The 23,435-nt window shown below is 43.1% G+C and overlaps 1 protein-coding gene across 4 annotated transcripts in view; it reads left to right on the top strand.

Moving 5' to 3' along the window:
* Positions 1 to 23,435, top strand: part of RSU1 (Ras suppressor protein 1) — a 208,348-nt gene that overhangs the window by 29,165 nt on the left and 155,748 nt on the right. For all 4 annotated transcript variants that reach the window (XM_069547578.1, XM_069547577.1, XM_069547579.1 and 1 more), the window contains one exon: positions 17,531 to 17,651. In XM_069547578.1, the coding sequence (XP_069403679.1) occupies positions 17,531 to 17,651 (121 nt within the window). The remainder of the gene's footprint in view (positions 1 to 17,530; positions 17,652 to 23,435) is intronic.

The following is a 23,435-nucleotide window of genomic DNA, read 5'->3' as shown; positions in this document are numbered from 1 at the left end:
TGCTAACATGGTACAGGCAGACCTCACCTTACTGAACTTGGTGGAAATTGAATTGAATTGGGGGAAATTGGAGGTCTGTGGCAGCACTGAGTTGAGCAAAGCTACTGGACCATTTTTTCCAGCAGCATTTGCTCACCTCGTGTCTCTGTCTCTTTGGTAATTCTCGCAATGTTTCAAACCCTCCACCAGCAAAAAGGTGACAACTGGCTGAAGGCTCAGATGATGGTTAGCATTTTTTTTTTAAGCTTTGTGCTTTTTAATTATATGTACAGTTTTTTTGACATAATACTTTGCACACTTAGTAGACAGCTGTAGAGTGTAAACACAACCCCTACAGGCACTGAGTAGCCAGAAAGTTTGTGTGACTCAGTTGACTGCAGTAGTTGCTTTGTTGTGGTGGGTGGTCCGAAACCAGACTTACATTGTCTCCGTGGTGTATCTGGCTCCTCAGGGACACCCCAGGAGGCACAGTCGAAGAGCTGGGGTCGTGACCAGCTGTGGGTGTTTTTCTCCACCTGGTAAACCCGGTGGGCTCAGCTGAGTTGACTTCTCCAAAAGGAAATGAAGACCTACTACTGCTATTCTAGGTCTCCTGGTTTGGTCCTCTTGTCACTCTTTCCCTTAGTTTTACGTATGCATGTGTGCGTGCTAAGTCACTTCAGTTGTGTCCAACTCTTTGCAACCTTTCAGACTGTAGCCCACCAGGCTCCTCTGTCCACGGGATTCTCCAGGCAAGAATATTGGAGTGGGTTGCCATGCCCTCCTCCGGGGGATCTTCCCCACCCGGGGGTCAAACCCGAGTCTCTCACGTCTCCTGCGTTGACAGGTTGATTCTTTACCACTAGTGGCACCTGGGAAGCTCTGTTTCATGTATGTAAGATCCCAAATGATTTACTAGGATTTTTAAACAGTTAATTGTAGGATACATTTCTTGAAATTAGGAATGCTGGCGTATGGTTAGGTATTGTACATACCACCCCACAAAAGTGCCAAAAGCAGGCAGAACATGAAGTAGACCCTTGAGTTAATGCCAGTTGATAAATGGGTTGGTAGGTCGTGAGTCCCAGCTGTCTGAGATGATAGACTCAGCACTTGCTTGCTGTCAGGGTCTCTAAGAAGGGGATACAGCATTTATTTCAAAGATGGTCTTCCTGTGTCTCTGCCTGCCTGCCTTTGTGGTGACCCTCCCTTATAAGCCAGTGTTAGCTGAGTCTTTTGCAGTCTGCATCTTATCTAATCCCTGGTTCTTATGGTCTTTGGGAGTATTAGGTTTGTAAATGTTTTTCTACTTTTCAGTCTTAAAGAGGAAATTCTGAGAGAATCGTTTTAAAACTTGTCCACTAGAGGTCACTGTTGGGATACTTTTTTCCCCACCCCCTTCTTCCTCATCTCATGCTAAAAGATTAAAAACCAAATCGGTGTTATCAGAGGACGAAATTTTTTGCAAGCTTCCCTCAGGGTATGTTGTTGCTGCCATTTACATAGGCCAGTTTTGCCACAATTAATGTTGATCCTTCCATAAGGAGGTATGTTATTTTTCTTTTGACTCCCAAACTTAAAGTATGTGTTCAGTTTCACGTGTCATGTTTAGTGTTTATTACGGTTTCTTTCTCATGTTAGAAACTTTCCTTCCAATCTCTTTAAAGTGATAGAATTCTGTTGCCTTTACATAAAATTTTTTTCTCCCTCGGAAGAAAGTTTAAAATATATATGTATGGAACCAGATTTTAATTAAAAAAAAAAACAACAACTGTGTAATACTCAGGAAAATATGCATTTTGTGCCCATTTATATTGGTTCTTTTACTGAATGCCATCATGTAAGGAGGAATACTATGCATTATGAAATGACTCATATTTTGCATAAATGATAAAGCAATCTGAGTATTAATTTTTTAACATGATGCTTTTCTTAATTTTAAAAAGAAATAGCAAAACCCAGTACTTGAAATATGACAACAGTATTTTCCATTTTGTGACCTATGCATGATAAGGACTAAACCCTGATCATTTTCTGCAAGAAGTGCAAAGAACGTCTTTTTGCTGTGTGCAAACGTTGATCAGTGGGTTCTATATAAACCTTTCTTAAGTGTGAGTCTTGTTATGTGATTACTTAGTTTTACACCTGAAACTTTTAACTGTCATGTAAAACGTTTTCTTGAGATATTAGCAGCTTTGCTGGCTGTTTCAAGCCTTAACTGGGACCATTTCTTGTCATCTAATGTGTCGGAAATGGCTAGACAAGCAGTAAACCTAAGTGTTATAGCAAAACTTGTTTCTTTTTTGTAACAGACTATTTCTTACTAATTTTAACTTATATATGAATTCAAAATTATAGTGGACAAGTAAATGCCAGGATATTTTCTTTACTGATTTCAATAATTTCTTTTGTCAACACATTAAAATGAATGTAATGTTTTAAGATTTTATGCAGATGTATATATTGATAGGCTCTCTACTGAAAGTGTTATTGTAAAGGAATTAGGGAGGATGTTTTGCATTAAAATATTGCAGTCTCATAATATGCAGGCCCAATTATAATGAAGAAAATTAAGCAGTTTTTTTAAGAAGCATAATAAATGGAAACCCTTTTCTACAGACATAATTGATTGTTGAGATGAATGAGAAAAATTAACTGTCCCAACTTATAAGAATGACCTTCACCAGTCTTCCAACACCTTTCTGTTGCCAAGTCTCTAGTTATTTCCTCTTTCATAGATTACTTGTCATGCCTTATGCAAAAGTTCTAGTGCATGGCTTGTATGAAATTAAACTATGAGGGGAGAATATGCAAAATAAATTGTCTCTGTGTCATGAATTTATCTTGTGACAATATCAAAACAATGTGCTGTTTGCATTTTAACAGAGTATGAATGCATTTATAAACCAGAGGCTTTGATCAATAGCTTACTTTTCTAATTAGTGCACATTCATCAATTTGTTCCTGTGCCATCATTTGAAAGATTAGATTTGAAAAAATGTATACATAATAGTGAGTCAGACAGCTGTTGATCGAACAGTGTCTTTCCAATGGTGCCGCTGGTTAGGTACCATTTACAAAATTGCCTATAGTTGGGAGTTTGTTTTTTGGCGGTTTTAGTTAAGGAAGCATGCGGGATTGTCACATGGAAGCATCTGTTGATCCCACAGTCCAGAACCAGCACAACCCAAGGCCAGCATGTGAAGTTGAAGACGTGGTTTCGATACAGTTGTGTCCTCTGCTCAGACACTTGTCATCCTTGATCCCTTTCATGTCAGCCCTTCCATCCTGAATGTGCCTACTCTAGAATCTCTCTTCTTGGAGTCTTGTCCTGTGCTCAGAGGAAGCGAAATAAGGGTAGGTGTTAATTCCTCCACAGTACGTTTTTAAAAGGAGTGACTTCACTTACGGGAATTTCAGAAAGATGGCAGGCTGTGGCGATCCTCATGTGTGGGCAGGTTGAACCTGTCGCTTTCCACACCATGGCTCGCCCACTGTGGAGAGTTCATCTTGGATAGGGTTTCTTTAACTGTTTTTTAAAACTTTTTTATTTTTTTAAATTTTATTGGCGTATAGTTGATTAGCAGTGTTCTGTTAGTTTCAGGTGTACAGCAGAGTGAACCAGTTATACCATGTATGTATCCATTCTTTTTCTACATTCTTTTCCCATGGACGTCATTACGGAGTATTGACCAGAGTTCCCTGTGCTGTATAGTAGGTCTTTATTAGTTGTCTGCTTTATCTTTTACATACAGTAGTGTGTACGTGTCAGTTCAAATCTCCCGATTTATCCCCACCCCCACTACATCTGTGACTCTATTTTTGTCTTATATGATTTATATGATTTTTTTTTTAGATTCCACATGTAAGTGATACACCTTTGTCCTTCTCTCTCTGACTTACTTCTCTAAGTGTGACAGCCTCTAGGTTCATCTGTGCTGTGCTTGATCGCTCAGTTATATCCGACTCTTTGTGACCCCATGGACGGTAGCCTGCCTGACTCCTCTGTCCATGGGATTATCCAGGGAGGAATACTGGAGTGGGTTGCCATGCCCTCCTCCAGGGGATCTTCCCAACCCAGCGATTGAACCCAGGCCACCCACATTGCAGGTTAATTCTTTACCGTGTGAGCCCCTAGGGAAGCCCAGGCATACTGGAGTGGGTAGCCTATCCCTTCTCCAGGGGATCTTCCCAACCCAGGAATTGAATAGGGGTCTCCCGCATTGCAGGTGGATTCTTTACCAGCTGAGCTACCCGGGAAGCCACTAGCTTCATCTGTGTTGCTGCAAATGGCATTATTTCATTTTTTTTTTTTTAATGGCTGAGTAGTATTGCCTTGTATATATGTACCATGTCTTCTTTATCCATTTCTCCGCTGATGGTTATTTAGGTTGCTTCTATGTTCTGGGTGTCATTTACTATTTACAACAGAACCCTCAAATGGAATTGATCTACTAACAAAAATTTCTATGTAAATCATCTGTTGACTCTCCTAGACAGTGTCTGTATACATGTGTGTCATGCAGGGGAGGAGGAGATATTCTAAAAGATGTGATGCTTGGGAAAAGACACTCTTTTAGAGCAGTTCTTAACATTTTCATAACTCACCTTTTTTAAGAACAGAGTGAAAGCTGTGTCCATGATTCCTAGAAAACTATACATAATCCTTAAAATTTCAACAGGTTTGTAGATCCTGTTAAAACCATTCATAAATTTTTTAGGGGCACATGCAGCTCATATTTAGAAACCTTGGAGTTGGGGAAAGATAACAGTATATTTGCAGTGTGGATACACTGGTGATGTTTCTTGGAAATAGGTACAAAACTTTGATAAGGTTTTTTGTTTTTTTTTAAGTTAATGTGAAGCTCATTCTTCTTATGATAGCTATTGTCTTTAGATATTTTTTTTAATGTGGACCATTTTTAAAGTCTTTATTGAACTTGTTACAGTATTGCTTCTGTTTTATGTTTTGGTTTTTGGCCCCAAGACATGTAGGGTCTTAGCTCCCTGACCGGGGATCGAACCTGTATACCCTGCATTGGAAGGTGAAGTCTTAACCACTGGACCACCAGGAAAATCCCCATCTTGTCTAACCTCTTGCTGTTCCTTTAGCAGTTTTTTCCTGCCCGTGTAGAGTCCACTCCAGGCACCTGATGCTTAGTGGAAATGCCTGCCCTTCTCTCTCTATCTTGCTCATCCTTCCAAAAGGGGAGATGGATTCTTACCTTTCTCCTCAAAGCCCTCCTTTGCAGCCAACTATGTAGAAAATAAAGGGTGAGGTTATTCACAGCTTTTTAGCCTTGAAGGACCAGACCTCCCAGAAACCATGACCTGAGTGCAAAAGGAAAGGGTGGCTTTGAACGCCCTGCTCTGTGTCTGGGGTAAGTAGCAGGCTTCACGTGGCTGAGGACGTGCAGCTGGAGCTGGGGGCTTCGCGTGGCTTTGAGCCTCTGTGTTCCCCTTTCCCCTGCTGCCTCCTCTGTCAGTGTCCGTGTACAGGTAACGCCCTGCTCCAGGGAGTCCCGGAGCTCGGTGGACCAGACATTTGGCCCTGCATCTTCACTTGCTCAAATGGATGAGCAGGGAGCATCCCTAAGGTTGAAGGCGTGGTTGTTATCATTAGAAGAGGAGTTAACAAGGTCCAGGGTTGAATTTTCTAGCACTGGGCCTTTTCCTCCACCCCCTTCCCCCTGCCTCATATACTCCTTCATCAGCACCAAGACATGAGATAGGGAAGGAAGAGAAGCAACTTCGTGCAGAGGATGTCTCGCTGAAGTCATTCTTTTTCTTTTTAATTGGAGTACGGTTGATTTACAATGTTGTGTTAATTTCTGCTGTACAACAAAGTTATACATACGTATGTAAAAATCTTTTTCATTTTCTTTTCTTCCCATTATGGTTTATCATAGGACATTGAACATAGTTCCCTGGGCTATACAGTAGGACCTTGTTTATCCATTTGCTGGAGTAATTCTTTTTTTCCCCAGAAGTTCCTTTATTATTTATTTATTTATTGGAGGATAGTTGCTTTACGATGTTGTGTTGGTTTCTGCTGGACAGCAATGAGAATCAGCCTTAATGTATACATATATCCCCTCCTCCTTGCTTGAGCATCCTGCCACCATGCCCCCGCCGCCGGCCTCCCACCCCTTTAAGTCATCACAGAGCACCAAGCTGAGCTCCCTGTGCTTGCACAGCAGCTCCCCATTGGCTATCTGTTTTACACATGGTAGAGTATATATGTCACTATAAAAGAAGACATGAGCTGTCGGCAAAACGTGATGTGTGTTTGCATGTGAATTGTTATTTGTCCATTGTCTCCCTCTTAATAATCTTGCATTGAATGTGTGTGTACTCCATTATAATGATATTTTTTAAAAATTTCAGAGCCTAAATAGCTTGTTTTCACTGAGCTGAGCCTGCTTTCTGCGTTGATTGATTGAAATGTATTCAGTGTTCTTTTCTTTCTTGCTCTTTGCCGTGTTTCCAGACTTCCTGGGCACCTTTCCTGGAGGAAGGGCTCTCCATCCTTTTCTTGTCCTTCCCTAGGTGTCACTTCCTCCCGGGTGATGGAAGGTCCCTGCCTTTCCTCTCAGTGTCTCTGCTCTGACACGGCTCTCAGACAAAAGCTGTTTGTGGATGTCCTGCTGGTGGATGCTGTATTCTGTTGTCACTGGAGTGTGATTTCCAGGGTGTGTTAGTAAAACAATTCTGGGTCTGTAAGGACTAAGACCACGTGGACCTTGTTTGGTTCCTTTTGGGAAGTTGATTGGAGATTCAGACATAACTAAGTTTGGCATCCTCAGAGGAGCAGAAATCCATGCTTGTCAGCTTTTTAGAAGATTTGTTTGATTGTGCGTACACACTTATCATACCCCAGGGACAGATGTTTTTGCACGTTAGACTTTACACTATAAAAGGTGCCTTACAGCTTGCTTGTAACTTCGCCTAATTTTTGGGTAATGGATTATTCTCATTGTTGCTAAAAGAGTTGAGCCATTTTTTTTTTCTTTGCAGTAAATTACGTGAGGAATGTTTTTGGTTAGTAAAATGACTTAAGCTGCAGATTTTTTTAAAAAATTGTTTTCATGTGATAAGAACTTCTTTTATTCCTTTATGGCTGTGCTGGGTCTTTGTTGCTACCAGGGTTTTTCTCTAGTTGAAGTGAGTGGGGGCTGCTCCTTGCGGTCGCTTCTCTTGTGGAGCACAGGCCCCAGGCCCTCTAGTATCAGTAGTTGCTGCTTCTGGGCTCAAGAGTTGTAGCGCACGTCTCGGTTGCTCCACGGCACGTGGTATCCTCACGGCCCGTGTCTCCTGCATTGTCAGGCAGATTCTTTACCACTGTGAGCTGCAGAATCTTAAGGAAGCCTGTGATGGGATACACTAAGTCTGTCCTTCCAGGTGTGCGTGCTCAGTAAGTGCCGCTGATGAACTGCAAGCAGCATCGCTTTTGTCACTGACACTGCTAAAGATATTTGGGGGACCTTGGCCTTTGTCAGGTGGCTGCTTAGCTCTTTTGCTCTTTCATTTTCACCTTGAGGAACTTGCAGATCCTGTTAAATGAGAGTTTGCTCTACTGTTCCATAAACTTTTATGTCTTTAGATAACCTGTAACTACTGTAATTCACTGTTTTAATTGCTGCTTTCAGGGAAATCTCATAAAATCTGGAAAACTGGTTATCATCAGTATACTTTTGAACTTCAGATTCTTATGCTAGGATAATTAGTTCATTATCCACCTCCTGTTTTTGCCAGAAAACAAAAAAGTCATTAATCACTATAGGTACAAATGACCTTTTTTTTCCCCCCCTCAATATAAAATTCTGAAGAGCATAATTATTTGCCAGAGTGAGGAGATTCTTCTTTACGTGTGATCATTAGAATGGCTTTCAGAACAAAGATTCCTAATTTGTTGATAGAATTGACATCTATATAATTAGTCTAGACATCACCTCTGCACCATGAATAGACTAATACCTTCTAGCTATTGTAGCTAAGGATTGAAAGGACTTTCCTTTCACTCTGACCAGGAATGCCCTGATTCATATTTCTTATAGTTTGGTATCTTGCCGGGGTCCAGCCCCGGTGGATCCAGGGAATTTGAAGGGGAGACGGAGTAGGTGAGGAAAAACTTATTTGTTTAGAAATAAAAAGAGAGATTAGGAAAGAATAGTATAGTAGGAAAATTTAGTGGAGAAAAGAGGCTGAATAATTTGGTTTACTCGGAGAGCTAATAAAACCTCGAGACAAGAGGTTTGCACCATCTATGTAGGCCACCAGTGCCCGCTTGAATAGTGGAGGGTGCCCCACCTTGGACTCCTTCTCGCGTGGGTCTTAGAAGCCAGGGCAAGTAAGTAGATGTGGTGAGCCTCCACGCTCCAGATGGGAATTCAGCCTGAAAAGAAGAGAAGGAAAAAAGATCACAGAGGGGAAATCAGTCTCTCCAGTGACTGGCCCATCCGTTATTGTCCGGAAAAGCTTTTTACATTTTTGGTTGTACATAGAGATCAATGGATAAAACAAAAATTATGCAGCGTCAGCAGCCCTGACTCTTATCGAGACCAGGCTTTCTCTCTGCATACCTAGTTGTATACACAAGTCTTAGGTGATTTACATCATCTTCTGGCCAGAAGGCCAATTAACATTTTACGGCCCTTTTTCTGATAAGGGTCTGTCAACCAGAATACTTATTTGCCTTAATAGTGTTGTTCTTCCCAAAGTCTGGTGCCACTCTCAGAAAGCACTAAATAAAGTTACATTCTTACATAGCAAGGACACAGCAATTTATAACAAAGAAAGAGGAGTACAGTGATTTATAACAAAGAGAAAATTAATTAACTCAAAAGTCTAGTATTGCTAACATCAAAACTACTATATTCCTATTTCTGCATCCTGTTTACATTGATTAATATCCTCCAAGGTGCCTAAAAGATAAAGAATATGGAGGCCTGGCAGCAGTCATTGACTCAACAGTGAAACCCATCACCAATATAATTTTTAGCTTTTTAGAAAAGGCTCTATATCTTTAAGATGTTTTAAGCTGCGTGCCTCTCGCAGTTGAGGGGCTGTAAACAATCACAAGTTGTAAAAGTCTGGGGGAACCTGTCAGGCAAGTTAGAGAGCCATCAGAGGGATTTGAGCTGAGACACTCCTTTCATATTCAGGAGACCAGTTGGAGCTCTAAGTTAACTTTTTCCAGAGAAAGGTGGTTGGGGATAGCCCCCTGTAATGTCAGAAGAGTATAGTATAGCAGACAGTAAACAGATTTTGGTTTCGGGGTAGATGCTCAGGCAGAGGACCTCTTGAGACCTGACTCACCTTGCCCGTCAGGTCTCTCCGCATGACCTTGTCATGGGTGGGATCTCCCGTGCTGGCTCCCGGCAGTATCTCATGTGGCTTCTGTTACTTTGGCATCTTCCCACCAAGGTGAAGAGGGATGGTGGTTGTTCAGTAATATACTCGTCAAATATTGGGACAAAGCAGCATTTGCTTTCGTGATTTCTTCTCAAATGGTCTTTCTCCCCCCAGTGACTGTATAACAGATAATCTCACTCATTTTCATGTATTTGGATATTTTTGGTCATTTTTTTCTGATAACTTCATTGCAGGAGTGTAACTTAAGAATCAGCAGAGACTTCCTTGATGGTCCAGTGGTTCAGACTCTGCCTTCCACTGTAGGGTCACAGGTTCAATCCCTGGTCAGGGAACTAAGACCCCACCTGCCAAAAACTTCTTAAACATAAATAAAACTTGTAAAAAAAAAACATATTAAAAAAATCAGCATAACTGGCTTCATTTGAATATCCTCTACCATCCCTTAAGCTTCTCTGTTAGAGAAATTTTATATAGCAGCAGAAGTGTCTAAAAAATTTGCCTGGGCATTTCTATTTGTTATGACAACAGACACAAATCTCCCATTTTTAGTATAAACGTGTCAGGTTTGGGGAAGCAGTGCTATTTGATTTATTTTGCTTTACCCTATTCCCTGTGGGATCTTTGGGCTTTGTCTGGTCAGGGGTGTCCCTGGAAATGGGCCCAAGACAGTAGTGTTTCACCCCTTGCATTGCAGGGTGTGTGCCCGCCTCTGGGTCATGTCCTGGTCTTGGCCGCACTGTTGGCTCCCATTGAGTCCTCACTCTGAGGCTCCCTCTTCTTGCACTTGGGGTAGCTGGCAGCCCATCAGTGGTTCCCCATAAAGGCAGCAATGGCTCAGCCCCTAACTTGGGGCTTCAAGGAGGCATGTGGGGCAGGGACCCCTGGTTTTCAAGCCCTGGCCCTTGTGCTTCTCCTTTGCAGGAATCACCAGAGCCGAAAGCAGTATGCTTCAGAAAGAGCCAGAAGGGGGAGTTTGGTGGGTAGGTTTCCCGCCCATGCTGACGAAAGAAACTCCGTGTGGTCCAGCCGTTTCCGGCTCCCAGCAGATGCTGATGCCTGGTCTCTTCCTCCCCTTTTGTAGCTGAAGGGGACCCTGTTTTCAGCACCAACCAGATGGTTCTAAAGACCAGTGTGTGACCCCACCTCCCCGGCCCTTCCGTGGGCTGCCCACAGGCGAGCGCCTGTCCTTATGTTTTGTGTGGTGCCTGCTGCACCCAGAGCCTGTCGCCCTTCACAGTTTTGTTTCTTTGCCTCAGGGGCTGCAAGATGCTCTTGCTTGAAAAGCCCCCGGATTGGCTGTGCCCTGGCTGGGCTGCTCTGCCATCGCTGCCGCCTGGCATCCTACAGTGACCCTCAGGCCAGAAGGACAGTGAGTGACACCTTGTCACAGGACCACCCTGGGGCACCATGAAGTTGCTGCCATGTAACAAGGTTCTGTGGACAAGGGGGTTTGATGCTCTGTTCCCCTGGGTGTCATTGTCCTCCCCCGTGCTGATTTCCTGGGAGTGATCTAAGTGGGGAAACAGATGCTGATTGGAAACTGGTTGCAGCCCCCAGTTTGTGTGCTTTCTCCATCGAAAATGCCTTTCGTTTTGGGCTTCCCTGGTGGCTCGGATGGTAAAGAATCTGCCTGCCCTGCAGGAGACCCAGGTTCTATCCCTGAGTTGGGAAAATCTCCTGGAGACGGAAGTGGCTACCTACTTCAGTATTCTTGCCTGGTGAATCCCATGGACAGAGGAGCCTGGTGGGCTACAGTTTATGGGATTGCAAAGAGTCGGACACGACTGAGCAACTAACACTTTAACTTTTCCCATTTCATCTGCCCCCAATGTCAGTAGCCCACTGGGCTGGCAGAGGAGTCCTGATTTGGGTCAGATTGATATGATCTTGTTCTACATGATTGGGGGCAGCCAAGGACATATGTACTGGACTTGTGATTTTCACATCACCGCTGACTTAAAAGTTTTCTGGGGGACTTCCCTGGTGGTCCAGTGGTTAAGACTTCGCCTTCTAGCGCTGGGTGTGCAGATTCAATCCCTGGTCAGGGAACTAAGACCCCACCTGCCTCACAGCCGAAAAAGAAAGAAGACATAAAACAGAAGCAATGTTGTAACAAATTCAGTAAAGACTTTAAAATGTTCCACATTAAGGAAAAAAAAACAACTTGAAGAATGTTTTCTGAACGAAAACAGGGGGCCCCAGACCAGCAGTATCACTGACTTTGGAAACTTGTTGGAAAGGCAGATTCCTAGGCCCCACCCCGCAGTACTAAATCAAAAACTCTAGGGTATGCCCCCAAATCTGTATTTTAGCAAGCCCTCCTGTAATTCTGATGTACTTGAGGCTCTGAGGCTCACTGATTTGTTTGTTTTCAAATTTTTATTGGATTGTAGTTGATTTACAATGTGTTAGTTTCATGTGTACAGCAAAGTGATTCAGTTACACACATACATATATGCGTTGTTTCAGATTCCTTTCTCATAGAGGTCATTACATAATCTTGAGTAAAGTTCCCTGTGCTGTACAGTAGGTCCTTATTGGTTGCCTATCTTATATATAGTTGTGTGTATGTATGTGTGTTCTCATCCCAAGTTCCTGATTTATCTCCCCTTCCCCACATTTCCTCTTTGGTGATCATAAGCTTGTTTTCGATATCTGTGTTTCTGTTTTGTAAATAAATTCATTTCTCTCTTTTTTAAATTAGGTATCAGAGGCCAAATGCTTTAGCATAGACCTCGGTGCAGAGACTGGAATATTCTGTACTCTTGCTGTCCAGCATGGCAGCTACAAGTGACTGTCAAGGTCTCTAAATGTGGCTACTGTGACCAGGCAACTGAATTACTAATTGTATTTCATGTCAGCTAATCTCAACTTAAATTTATTACTTACTATTTTTCTTTCTTTTTTACTGTGCATGCGTGCTAAGTTGCTTCAGTCTTTCCAACTCTTTGTGGCCCCGTGGACCATAGCCCACCAGGCTCCTCTAATACCCTCATCCCATGCCCTCACTCCCCACCCCACCACCTCCAGACCTCTGGTGACAACATATCTGATCTCTTTTTCAATACGTTTTTTTGGTGTGTTGTGTTGTTCTATTTGGTGTGTGTGTGTGTTTTTAATATTAATAGATTTCACTATAAATGAGATCATACAATATTTGTCTGTGTGTGACTTTCTTCACTTAGCATGATTCCCTCGAGGTCAATCTGTGTTGTTGCAAATGGCAGGATTTCCTTCTTTTTTTATGGCCAAATTGTATTTGTGTGTCTGTGTGTGAGAGAGAGTGAGTGTGTGTGTATCACATTTTCTTTATTCATCTGTCAACAGACACCTGGGTTGTTTCCATACCTTGGCTGTTGTGAATAATGCTGCTGTGACCTTGAGGGTTTAGGTACCGCTTTGACATAATGACTTGTTTCCTTCAATTAAATGCCTAGAAGTGGAACTGCTGGGTCATGTTATAGTTCTGTTTCTAATTTCTTGAGGAACCACCACAGTTTTCCATAGAGGCTGCACTATCTTACATTCCAACTCTAGACTTAAGGAGCCACATGTAACTAGTGACTGCATACTCGCCCTCCCAGCCTCACAGCATCTCCTCCCATTTATTATTGTGTGAATAAACTCCTGAAAGCCTTCAAGAAAATAAGTTATTGATTGTGCAATGGTTAATTTTATCCTGGAAGAAAATTACTCTTAGAGTGAAGTTCCAGTTGCTACAACAGTAGTTGATTTAGGGTCTGATGTTGGAGAGAGGGTAAGCTGTTGTTAGCTAGTGGGGAAAGCATGTTCCTGAGTGTAACACTGATTTTGTGAACACTTTTCATCATCTGTGCAGTGGTGGTGGCTATGCCTGTTGTATGTGTAACTTACGTGGACAGATACATGTCCTGTTAGGAGTCAGGCTGTCATTCAGAACTGAAGCTGGCCAGTGGGTTCTTAGAGTTGGGGCTGTCTGTCCAGTGCTTCCTGCCCTAGGGAGCTTTGTAAAGAAATGTTCATGGAAATCAGGCGAGACCCTTTTTGTCTTGCTCCCCTTGTCCCCAGGCACTTTTGGTTTCTTGTCCTAGAACCATCCAGGGGCTGGTGGCTTAAAAACCTCTGGAACAATTTTTAGTTCATTAGATTGAAGAGGATTTGAAGGAAAAGAGGGTCTTCCTGAGCTTGTTAGCTTGAATAATTAGAAATGCCAGAAGATGCTCCGAGATCAGTCTCTGGGCAGAGTTCCTGGGATGACATGACCCCATCTTTGTCCCCTTTTTCAAAACACAGCCGAAGCTTTGGGCCGAGAGCACCCCATCATTCTCTGCTTTTGCAACCAGAGCTAATCGTGGCATGCCAGAGCCTGGGCACCCCTGTGAGTCTCTAGCAACTGAAGCCTCAGAATTGAGGCAGCCAATGATATTAGTTAGACTGCAAACGATACTAAATTCTCTGTCACAGGCAAAGTTCTACATGACTGAGCTTCCTAATTGAGGGCCCCATTTCTTGCATTATTTAAATCCATATCATTGATTTTTGCAATCACCTCTTCTCAGAATCACAGAATACTAAAGCTGGGTGGAAGGGAATGGAGAAATGGTCATAATCCAGCCTTCTTAATTTAAACGGAAGGGAATGGAGGCTCAGAGAAGTTATGAGTTAAGGACACACAGCGAGTTCAGAGCTGGTCAAGAAAGTGCAGAGCTAGCCCAGGACGAGTGAGCCAGGCCTCCTGGGTTCTTGCATCTCGCAGCCTCAGTTTCTCTGTGGACTCGGCTCCTTGTCTGTAGACTCGGTGTGTACCCCTGGTGGGGGTGGAGAGGGGTCAGAAACTGGACAGATGGTTGAAGAAGGAACATTTCAGATGCATAATAAGAAATGTATTGATGTTCACTGCTTAGTTATATTTTAAAACGCTGCTTCTAGTTGGTGTGTCATGTAGCTGTTTTGAAAATTCCAAAGGAATATTCTGACCTGTGACACATTGCTGCTCCCTTTTCATAATAGATTTTCATAAATTGTTCATGGATCTATGTATATGATTTAGCCACTGCACAGCTGTTACTCATATTGTTAACTGGTGGTTATTATTATTTTTTTTTTATGGACAGTTTTGTTAGGATCAATTTGCTTTCCAGCCACCAGACCTATCTCTGGTGGTTGACTCTGATAACCCACCTTTTTGTAACTTTTTTATTTTTTTAATTAAATTTTTTTCCCTCTCTTTTTTAAAGCATTTATTTATGTGCCTAGGATCTTCGTTGCATCATGTGAGATCTTTTTTGGTTGCAGCTCATGGACTCTCTAGTTGCAGCACGTGGGTGGCGTGTGAGATCTTAGTTCCCTGTTCAGGGATCAAACCTGCATCCCTTGCATTGCAAGGCAGATCCTTAACCATTGGACCACCAGAGAGGTCCCGTGACTTACTTTCTTTAAATAGTCTGCGTCTCTTTATCCTAAAAGTATTGAAATATTCAGTGCTATAAGTTTATGCTTCTGTGGACAAAATAATCATTCTCTAAATGCTAGTTGAAAGTGTGGACGTCATCCCATCCAGACAGGTCTGAAGGTTAATTTCCTTTGCTTTTAACTACGGTGGGGGCGGTGGGGGGAGGATTCTGTAATTTAGGAAGAATATTAGCTGTAAAATTTTTTTTCCCCTTCTTCTCGTTTGAATGGAGTCTTTAGCAAACGATTCACATGCACACCAAAAATCTGGGAGAGGCCGGGTAAATTGAATGTGGGGTTATTGTTTGTGTCCACAGAACAAAGCCCTAAATCACATTTAGCATAACGTGTGGTTTTAAATTGGACTGATTTAGCAAGGAGAGTGAAATAATCTCTCATCCTGTCAAAAAAGGCGATACCTTCGGACCAGCATTTAATTGCATTGGCAAAGTAACTTCGGGAAAGCGGCAGTAATTCTGGCTGCATTATTCTTGGTTTGTGGTTAAATTGAGATCATCATTTTCTCCTGGTTGCCCTAACTTTCTTTGTTGCTCTTCAAGCTAATCAGATGAATGTGGGGAGAGAAGCTTAGTGATAGCTGGAGGGTGAACAGGGAAAGAGTGAAGTCTCTGAGCAGGGCTGCAGTCCTCTGTCGATTCGCACTTGACACACTCCAGGGTCCAGGTAGAGAGAACAAGTAAATGAACACCTCTAAATCCAGCAGGCACAGCCTGATGAATTTCCTTGAGGTCATTTATGCAAAGTGAATACGATTCATTCCTGAGAAAGTATGTTTTGGAGGACACGCCTAAGCATGTGCTTTTGTAGCCAGATCCTACAGGTAGGGCTTGTCTGCATTCCTCTTGGTACTGGGGAGTGAGGTGCTGGAGGAATTCCTAGTTGCCTCAATGATCCCATTAAAGCTTACCTTTTTATCTCCATCCCCACAATCAGCCTCTTCAATCAACTCATCCACGCCTTGCTCATTTTCCATCTGTACCACTACCTCTTCCCAGCTGTCTTCGTTCAGAATAATTCCTCTTCTCCACAATCCCTTCCTCTAGCAAACGTGTGTCTCTGAACTTGTACCAAGCCTCTAAAAGTAATCAAGTCACCGATACCTTAGACATTTTATAAAGCTGAAAAGGATGACTCAGCTGTCATGAGCTCTGTGCCTGCCTCCTTACTTCTGTTCTCCTGGGAGTTTTCCACTGGGGTTCTTGGTGTGGCTGTCTTCTTACATATCTCAGGTGTCTGGGGACTTCCCTGGCGGTCCAGTGGCTAAGACTCCACACTCCCAACGTAGGTTTCCCAAGTTCGATTCCTGGTTGAGGGACTAGATCCCACAAGCTACAACTAGAGATCCTGCACGTTGCAACTAAGAGCTGGTGCAGACAAATAAATTAGGAAATCAAACAAAAAGCCTGAGGTGCCTGTCTGGAATGTTGCACACACCTTGGCCTCGGCTTTCAGCAGTGCTGTCCCCAGGTTTCTCCAGCTTTCTGGGGCACCCCTGAAGGAGGATGTTGAGATGGGAAGAAAGTGTACTAACGTAAGACCTAACAGCTTCTTCTGTGGTACCCAAGACCCTTGTCCATAGTTTCAGTTACCTGAATATTTTGGTATTAAGAGCTTACACGAACCATGAACGAGCTGGTGGCCAGTAACATGTTTGCGGGGAAACTGAATCAGCAGATGGGATACATGAAGTGCAATATATTGAATGCCCTGCTGCTGCCAACTGAGACTTAGTATTTTTTAGGTAAAGATGCCTTTGGCTTTTAAATTTGTATTTGCAAGTATATACTGTAGGGAAGGGGAATGCTTTCAGCTCCCCAGTCGCTTTCTTTAACCTTTGATATGCACACTTGTGTCCCCTTCTTACTAATGAACTGGTTTTTCGTATGCCTGAGTAATAACAATGCGGTGATCAGTTGCTAATCTGATACAAGGGTGGGTGTGTGTGTGTGTGTGTGTGTGTGTGTGTGTGTGTGTGTGTGTGTTGATTGAGATGCAAAGGCAAAAATCAGAAACTTGGTAGGTTGACTGTTTTATCACTTAAGATTGAATTTAAACATCATTGTGATTTAGTCAAGTGTTAGGAGAACAGCTCTTCAGATAGCAGATTAAACAGCTTGATGATACACTACTCAGGAAGGGATTTTGGAGTTCGCTGACTTTCTTTTGGAGATGTGAGGGAAGTAGAAGGAAGAAAACAGCTGGACTCAGTAGACATTACGTGACTTTAAAAAATATAATTTTACACCTAGGAGGGTAAGTCCTAAGAGTTCTCATCACAAGGAAAAACATTTCTTTTGTATTTTAATGAGATGATAGATGTTCACTAACCTTATTGTGACAATCATGATGTAAGTCAAATACTTAGGGTGTACACCTGAAACTTACATAGAGCTGTATGTTGATTATATCTCAATAAAACTGGAAGGAAAAAAAATTTAGAAAAAGAAAGAAGTATAGAATGCTCTGTAATGTTCGCTTAGAGACTGTTCATGGCACAGATTTTCTCTTCTGCCGTTTGAGGAAACATTTCCACGTGAACCCAGTGGTGAGCTACTACCTAAGAAACTCTGTACAGAAATTACGTGAGAGAGAGATACGTGTGAATAAGGTGATTGCGCTGGAGTTTCATCTCTCTCTCACTTGAAAGGAAAGCAAAATGTGTCGCTGGCTCTCACTGCCAGGCGCGAGGTTCCTGCATTCACACTCAGCGCTTCTGTTTCCACAGCTGTGCCACCAAACATAGCAGAACTGAAGAATCTGGAAGTGCTTAACTTTTTTAATAACCAGATTGAGGAGCTGCCCACGCAGATCAGCAGTCTGCAGAAACTCAAACACCTGAACCTGGGGTGAGTCTCCTGGAGGGGGAGGGAAACAAGAAGAGGAGGAGCTGGAAGCTGGGATATAGGCGGGAGCGAGGGAGGGGTTTGCCATTTACAGGAGCAGCACCTCTCTAATTTTCTCCCCCATGTTTTAGGTTTTTAAAAAAGTTTTATTGTTTTAATACATCCTTTCAATGGCCAACATTAGTGCAAATCTATCTGTGTGCTAATTGAGAAGCTAATTGTTGGTGTAATAAGGGAGTTTATTTTTACTGTATTTTGTTTCCAATAAAAATTTTATTTCTGTTATGTTGCCCTAGAAGGAACCCATTAGCATAGCTAGCTTGAACTGTACAGGCCAGTTGTAATATGGTTGATTTTTTTCTCTCTCTATTGAATAGAAATAGTGTCTAAAGCACCTTCCTTCTATGGAGGGGAGGATATGTTTTCTAACACTACTTCATTGATTCTTAACAATTTTTCCTTTTTATATTTGAGAAGCTATCAATCCTGTGTCTGTCTTTATACAAAGGTGAAAAGAGGAGTTTTGATTCAGCTGAGGTTACAGAACCAGGTTGCAGTGAATAATAATACTGTATGTTCTTATATTGCTTTATAGTTTTCAGAGTCCTCATACTAGTGTTTGACCCTCTTAACAGTTGGGAATGGGGAAGGGCAGGCATTACGGATTTCCCTGTGTGGAAGGAAGCCAAGCCTTTTTCAAGAGGTTAAGTGGCTTGCTCCTGATTGTTCCTCAGGTTAGTGGCTGAGCAGACAGAGAACCCCACTGTGCATCAGACACCATACGCGCCCTCCAGAACTTGGACTTCTGAATTCCAGCTTCATTGTTGAGCTATTAAAGGATACTGCCTGCTCTAAGCCTCATCCTCCATGTGAAGTAATGTATCATTAAATTTTAGTCATAAACACTGTAATTCAGTTAGTGATTTACATGGAGTGGCTATAGGAGCTGGCCAGGTATTTGTCAATTTACTAGGAAGCAATTGTGAAAAACAAAAATCATTCATGGATTGATTTTTAGTTCATGTTTTTCCACTGGGAGTCTGGTTAGACTCTCTTCGTTTGCTATGCACCCCGGTTGAGAGACAGTCTTTGTAAGACCTGTGAGCATTCTTTTCTCATAATGTCTGAGAGGAAGTAGGGTTTAGAGGAGGGGAAAAGTCACCTGATATTAGACAGCTTTCTCTGGCATGTACGGAGACTGTACCCATCTGGCAAACCAGAAAAGAAAGGCTCCTCTGTTTATATCTGTGTTTTGAAAGATTAAGTCCTAATATTTCATTTGCATTTAAGAAGGAAGCAAAACAAGACATATGTAATGGGTTGGCCCAAATGAACTTTTTCGCCAACCCAATACTAGACATGTATTCTTACTATTAAATTCTTCATCATTTACCAAGTGAGTTGATATATATAAGGTACAAGAGAACCGCCTAGGTCCGAGATGGCGGACAAGTTGACTTTTATTAGACTTCGAGCCTCAGTAAGCACTCATTGTAACACATCGTATAAATGACACACACATAGGTGCCATGATAGTTCCTAGGTGGACCATAAAAGGTCAAAAAGTGGCTGGTGGCCCAATTTCTGGAAATCCATGCCCCTTGCCCAAAATAGATGGGATAATCCTCCCATTCATTGGTGTATGAAATTACCCACCCCAATAAAAACTGATAACCCCAAACCCTGGTGCCTCTTGACTTCTGAGATTGATGGCCCACACCCTTGTCTGTGGAGTGTATGTCTGTCTGAATAAACATTCTTTCACCTAAAAAATGGTGCTAGGAATAGTACTTGGCACATTTATCATCATGATTGTTTTATTTATAGATTGATTTATCTTGGGACTATGTAAGTGCCTTTTCTACATGAGAGCCTTGCTCGTATAAAGATCAGTGGTGAATGTCGCAGCCTTAAGGATGGGGGCAGAGCAGTGTCAGTGAGCAGGGGAGTGTGCAGCTGGACTGCTGACCAGTGGGAGGTGGTCAGGTGACAGTGGGAGGAAGGGGCCAGGAGCATGTTAGCATATAGGTGAGATTCATGGAAGGATTCCTACAAGGGGTAGCATTAGAGGTGAGACTCCGATACTGAGATGACTGACAGGTAGATGGACGACGTCTCTGATTGTGAGAAGGACTTATTTAAAAGCTCAGTATGTACATACAATGGAATATTACTCAGCCATAAAAAGGAACAAATGTGAATCAGTTATACTGAGGTGGAGGAACCTAGAGCCTATTAGCTGTAAGTCAGAAAGAGAAAAATATGTATTAACATGTATATGGAATCTAGAGAAATGGTACTGATGCACCTATTTGCAGAGCAAGAATAGAGACACCAACACAGAGAATGGACTCGTGGACCCAGCAGGGGAAGGAGAGGGTGGAACAAATCGAGAAAGTAGCTTTGACATATAAACACTACCACACGTGAAACAGGTAGCTGGTAGGAAGCTGCTGTATAAGACAGGGAGCTCAGCTACATGCCCTGTGATGATCTAGAGGGGTGGAATAGGGGTTGGGGTGGAAGGGAGGCTCAAGAGGGAGGGGACATATATATATAGTTATGACTGATTTGTGTTGATGTATGGCAGAAACCAGCACAGCATTGTAAAGCAATTATCCTCCAATTAAACCGAGAAAAGATGAAAAGCTCAGAGCACCACCTGTTCCAGGCGTTGCAAGTTTCGTGGTGTCCTGAGTGTAGAGTGTAAGGCGGGAGGAGGTGAGGCAGGAGATGAGGCCAGGCAGAGAAGCACGGAGTCTGCTGTGTATTCGGTGAGTGTTTCTTGAGCTCTCTGTTCAGGTGCTGGCCATCCAGCCCTCAGGGAGCTTATATCACAGTCGGGAAAACAGCCTGTAAATAAGTGAATGTCCATCGTGGCAGGGAGTTGAGTGCTAATGGAGGGCCTTGTGTGTCAGATAAAGGAGCTCTGGTCTTAACCTGCTGACCATCGGGGAGTTGTCACCGGGAAGTGGCGGGTAAGATGATACTCGTATGAAAGACCACGTGGAGGAGAAGTCGGATGAAACCCACCAGGTTAGCGTTCCTGGTGAACCAGGGTAGCAACAGTGAAGGTGGGGAGGGACTTTATATGAAAAGCAGATACAAGTGGTAAAATTCATGAGGTGGTATGGATGGGACGTTGGAGCTGAAATAGATGTATAGAGACAGCTTTGGGGAGGAGGGAAGGGGCCTAGGTTTTGTTTGGTTGAGTTCAAGGTGCTTCAGGACAGAGTTGTAAACTTTCCTTTTTAATTGAACACGTTTGAGTTGGCTCTTTGTCGACTTTGGAGCTGTTTGGATTTTTGGCTCTTGCTGATTTATTGATTGTGTAACACTCTCTGGATTTAATTACCCAGCTGTATGGATGGGGTTGTCAGAGTTTGAACCCAATTCCTAGTTCTCTGGGAGAGGGATTAAGATAGGTTTCTGTAAATGGTACTTTCCCCCTCAGATGGCATGAAGATTGTATCTATGCAGCCCTGGTTAAGGCAAGGCATGAAGGAAGACTCAGAATAAACATGCAATTTTAAAAAAAAACAACACACAGCAGAGCAGTTAGGCCACATGTAATCCAAGCTTCATATTCAGCCGGAAGTTGATTTTGAAGTTTTATATCCAATTTTCTGTTTATTCTGATGATCCCAAAACCAGAGAGGATTTTAGGCCATCTGAATAAACAGAAGGAAGCCAAATGATGCTCTTCATTCTTCCATTGTGTCGTTCATTGTGCAGAGTTATTTTTATTTTATTAAAAAAAGTGTAAAGTCACATAGGTTACAAGTTGGTAATTATTTTGGGTATAACTTCATGGCCAAGACCATCATGCCAACTATTCTGGGATAACTTTTTTTTTGCTATGTTGCTTGGCATGTGGGATCTTAGTTTCCTGACCGGAAATCGACCCCCAGGCCCCTTCTTTAGAAGGATGGAGTCTTAACCACTGGACCACCAGGGAAGTCCCTGGAATAACTTTTGACCTTTTGACCTAGTTAGATGAAGGAGCTTACCTTATGAAGAGTTATAAGTTTACACTGAGCGCAGTGTTGAGTGTTCATGGTTTTTTTGTTTTTGTTTTGTTTTGCTAAGTGTGTGAGCAAGTCACTGTGGAGGTGAGAAAAAAAATCTGCCTTTCAGGCAAGAAAGTTTTATTGAATCAGGAATCGCCCCAGAGGACCTCTAGAGATCAGTGTTCCAAAAGAGAAGTGTTCAAATGGGCCTTCCTGTAGCTTTTGAAGAGGAAAAAGGGGAAAAATGCCAGACATCCTTTGACTCTGGTTTTATCAAGTTCTCCGTCATATGTGGGCATCTTCCCATTTCCATATGCATTTGAAAAACGTTCACCTGCAAACAGAACTTAAACCATTGGGCATGGCTGAGTCATCAGTAGCTTTATCTTCTAACACCTGAATTGATTGGAGAGTAAGCAGATGGAGAAGCCCTCCTTGATGGTTCAGACTCCACAGTGGTCTCCTTAGGCGAGCTCGTCTCTTTGAAGCTGACTCAGACTCTCTCTCCAGTTTCCTGAAAAGCAGTTGTAGTTACAGCCATCATTTCTTGAGAACCTACCTGGGAGCCCGAAATTGTTTCAGGGGCTTCCCATGTCCTCTCTCCACTTTTTAGTGGTCCTTCTGGGAAGGTATCGCTATCCTCATCTTCAGTTCAGTTCAGTCACTCAGTCGTGTCTGACTCTTTGCGACCCCATGGACTGCAGCACGCCAGGCCTCCCTGCCCATCACCAACTCCCAGAGTTTACCCAAACTCGTGTCCATAGAGTCAGTGATGCCATGCAACCATCTTATCCTCTGTTGTCCCCTTCTCCTGCCTTCAGTCTTTTCCAGGATCAGGGTCTTTTCCAATCAGTCAGTTCTTTCATCTGGCGGCCACGGTATTGGAGCTTCAGGTTCAGCATCAGTTACAGCATTCCTCTTACAGTTGAGGAAATCGGGTCTCAGAGAAGCTTAGTTACCCAAGGCCACCTGGTCAGCGAGCACTGGAGCTAGACCTCCACCCTTGCTCTGTTCTATCCTGTCTGGGCATCCTTAAGTGCTGGAGCTCTCGGGGACGCCCTGAAAAGAGGCAGCTTCCATGTGTAGATGGAGATGGATGTAGATGACTCCTGCAGGGGAAGGCGGCACATGCCACCCGTCAGTAGCAGGGAGCCAGGAAGTCGCCCTCTGTGTGCTGGTGTCCAGAGGAGCAGGTCCTGTGGTAGCTGAGTCGACCCTGCTTTCAGACCATCCCGATGCATTGTTAGAGTTTTCTTTCCAGCACTTAGCAGGCCCAGTGCTGTCACCGCTGCCGACTGCAGGGGCCTCTGCTGAGTCCCTGACACCTTCGGGCGGGGCGGGGATTGATTTCTTGCTCAGGCAGTAAAAAGAACCTTCAGTTTAGTAGATGCTTGACATGCACAGGTGGACAGGCTCAGGCTTGCTCTAGGCTGGAGAGTGGATGAGATCTGTCTTTTTGGTAAGACGCTTCTTCCCACTAAGAAAGTCTGAAAGTGGATTTCTTGCATCTTATGTTTCAAAAGTGTACTTCTGGGTTTGGAAAGAAAAACTTGTATTGGTCATTTTCAAATTGGTTAACTCAGAGCAAGGTTTAAGGAAGGAAGCACTTGCTGTATACTTCTGTGCCTTTCTCACTATCTCTGATTTCTTTCCATCAGTTTACTGAGCATCCTCATGTGGGGGTCCAGGAATCAGGGGTGCCTTGGCCTCCAGGAGTGCTGGGGGATCTTAGATACCTGTCATTCTTACCAGGAGAGTCAGAGGTCTCTGGTGCTAA

Source organism: Ovis canadensis, chromosome 13, assembly GCF_042477335.2.
Source record: "Ovis canadensis isolate MfBH-ARS-UI-01 breed Bighorn chromosome 13, ARS-UI_OviCan_v2, whole genome shotgun sequence".
Lineage (NCBI taxonomy): Eukaryota > Metazoa > Chordata > Mammalia > Artiodactyla > Bovidae > Ovis > Ovis canadensis.
Note: the sequence above shows the minus strand (reverse complement) of the source record. Positions and strands in the feature narration are given on the sequence as shown.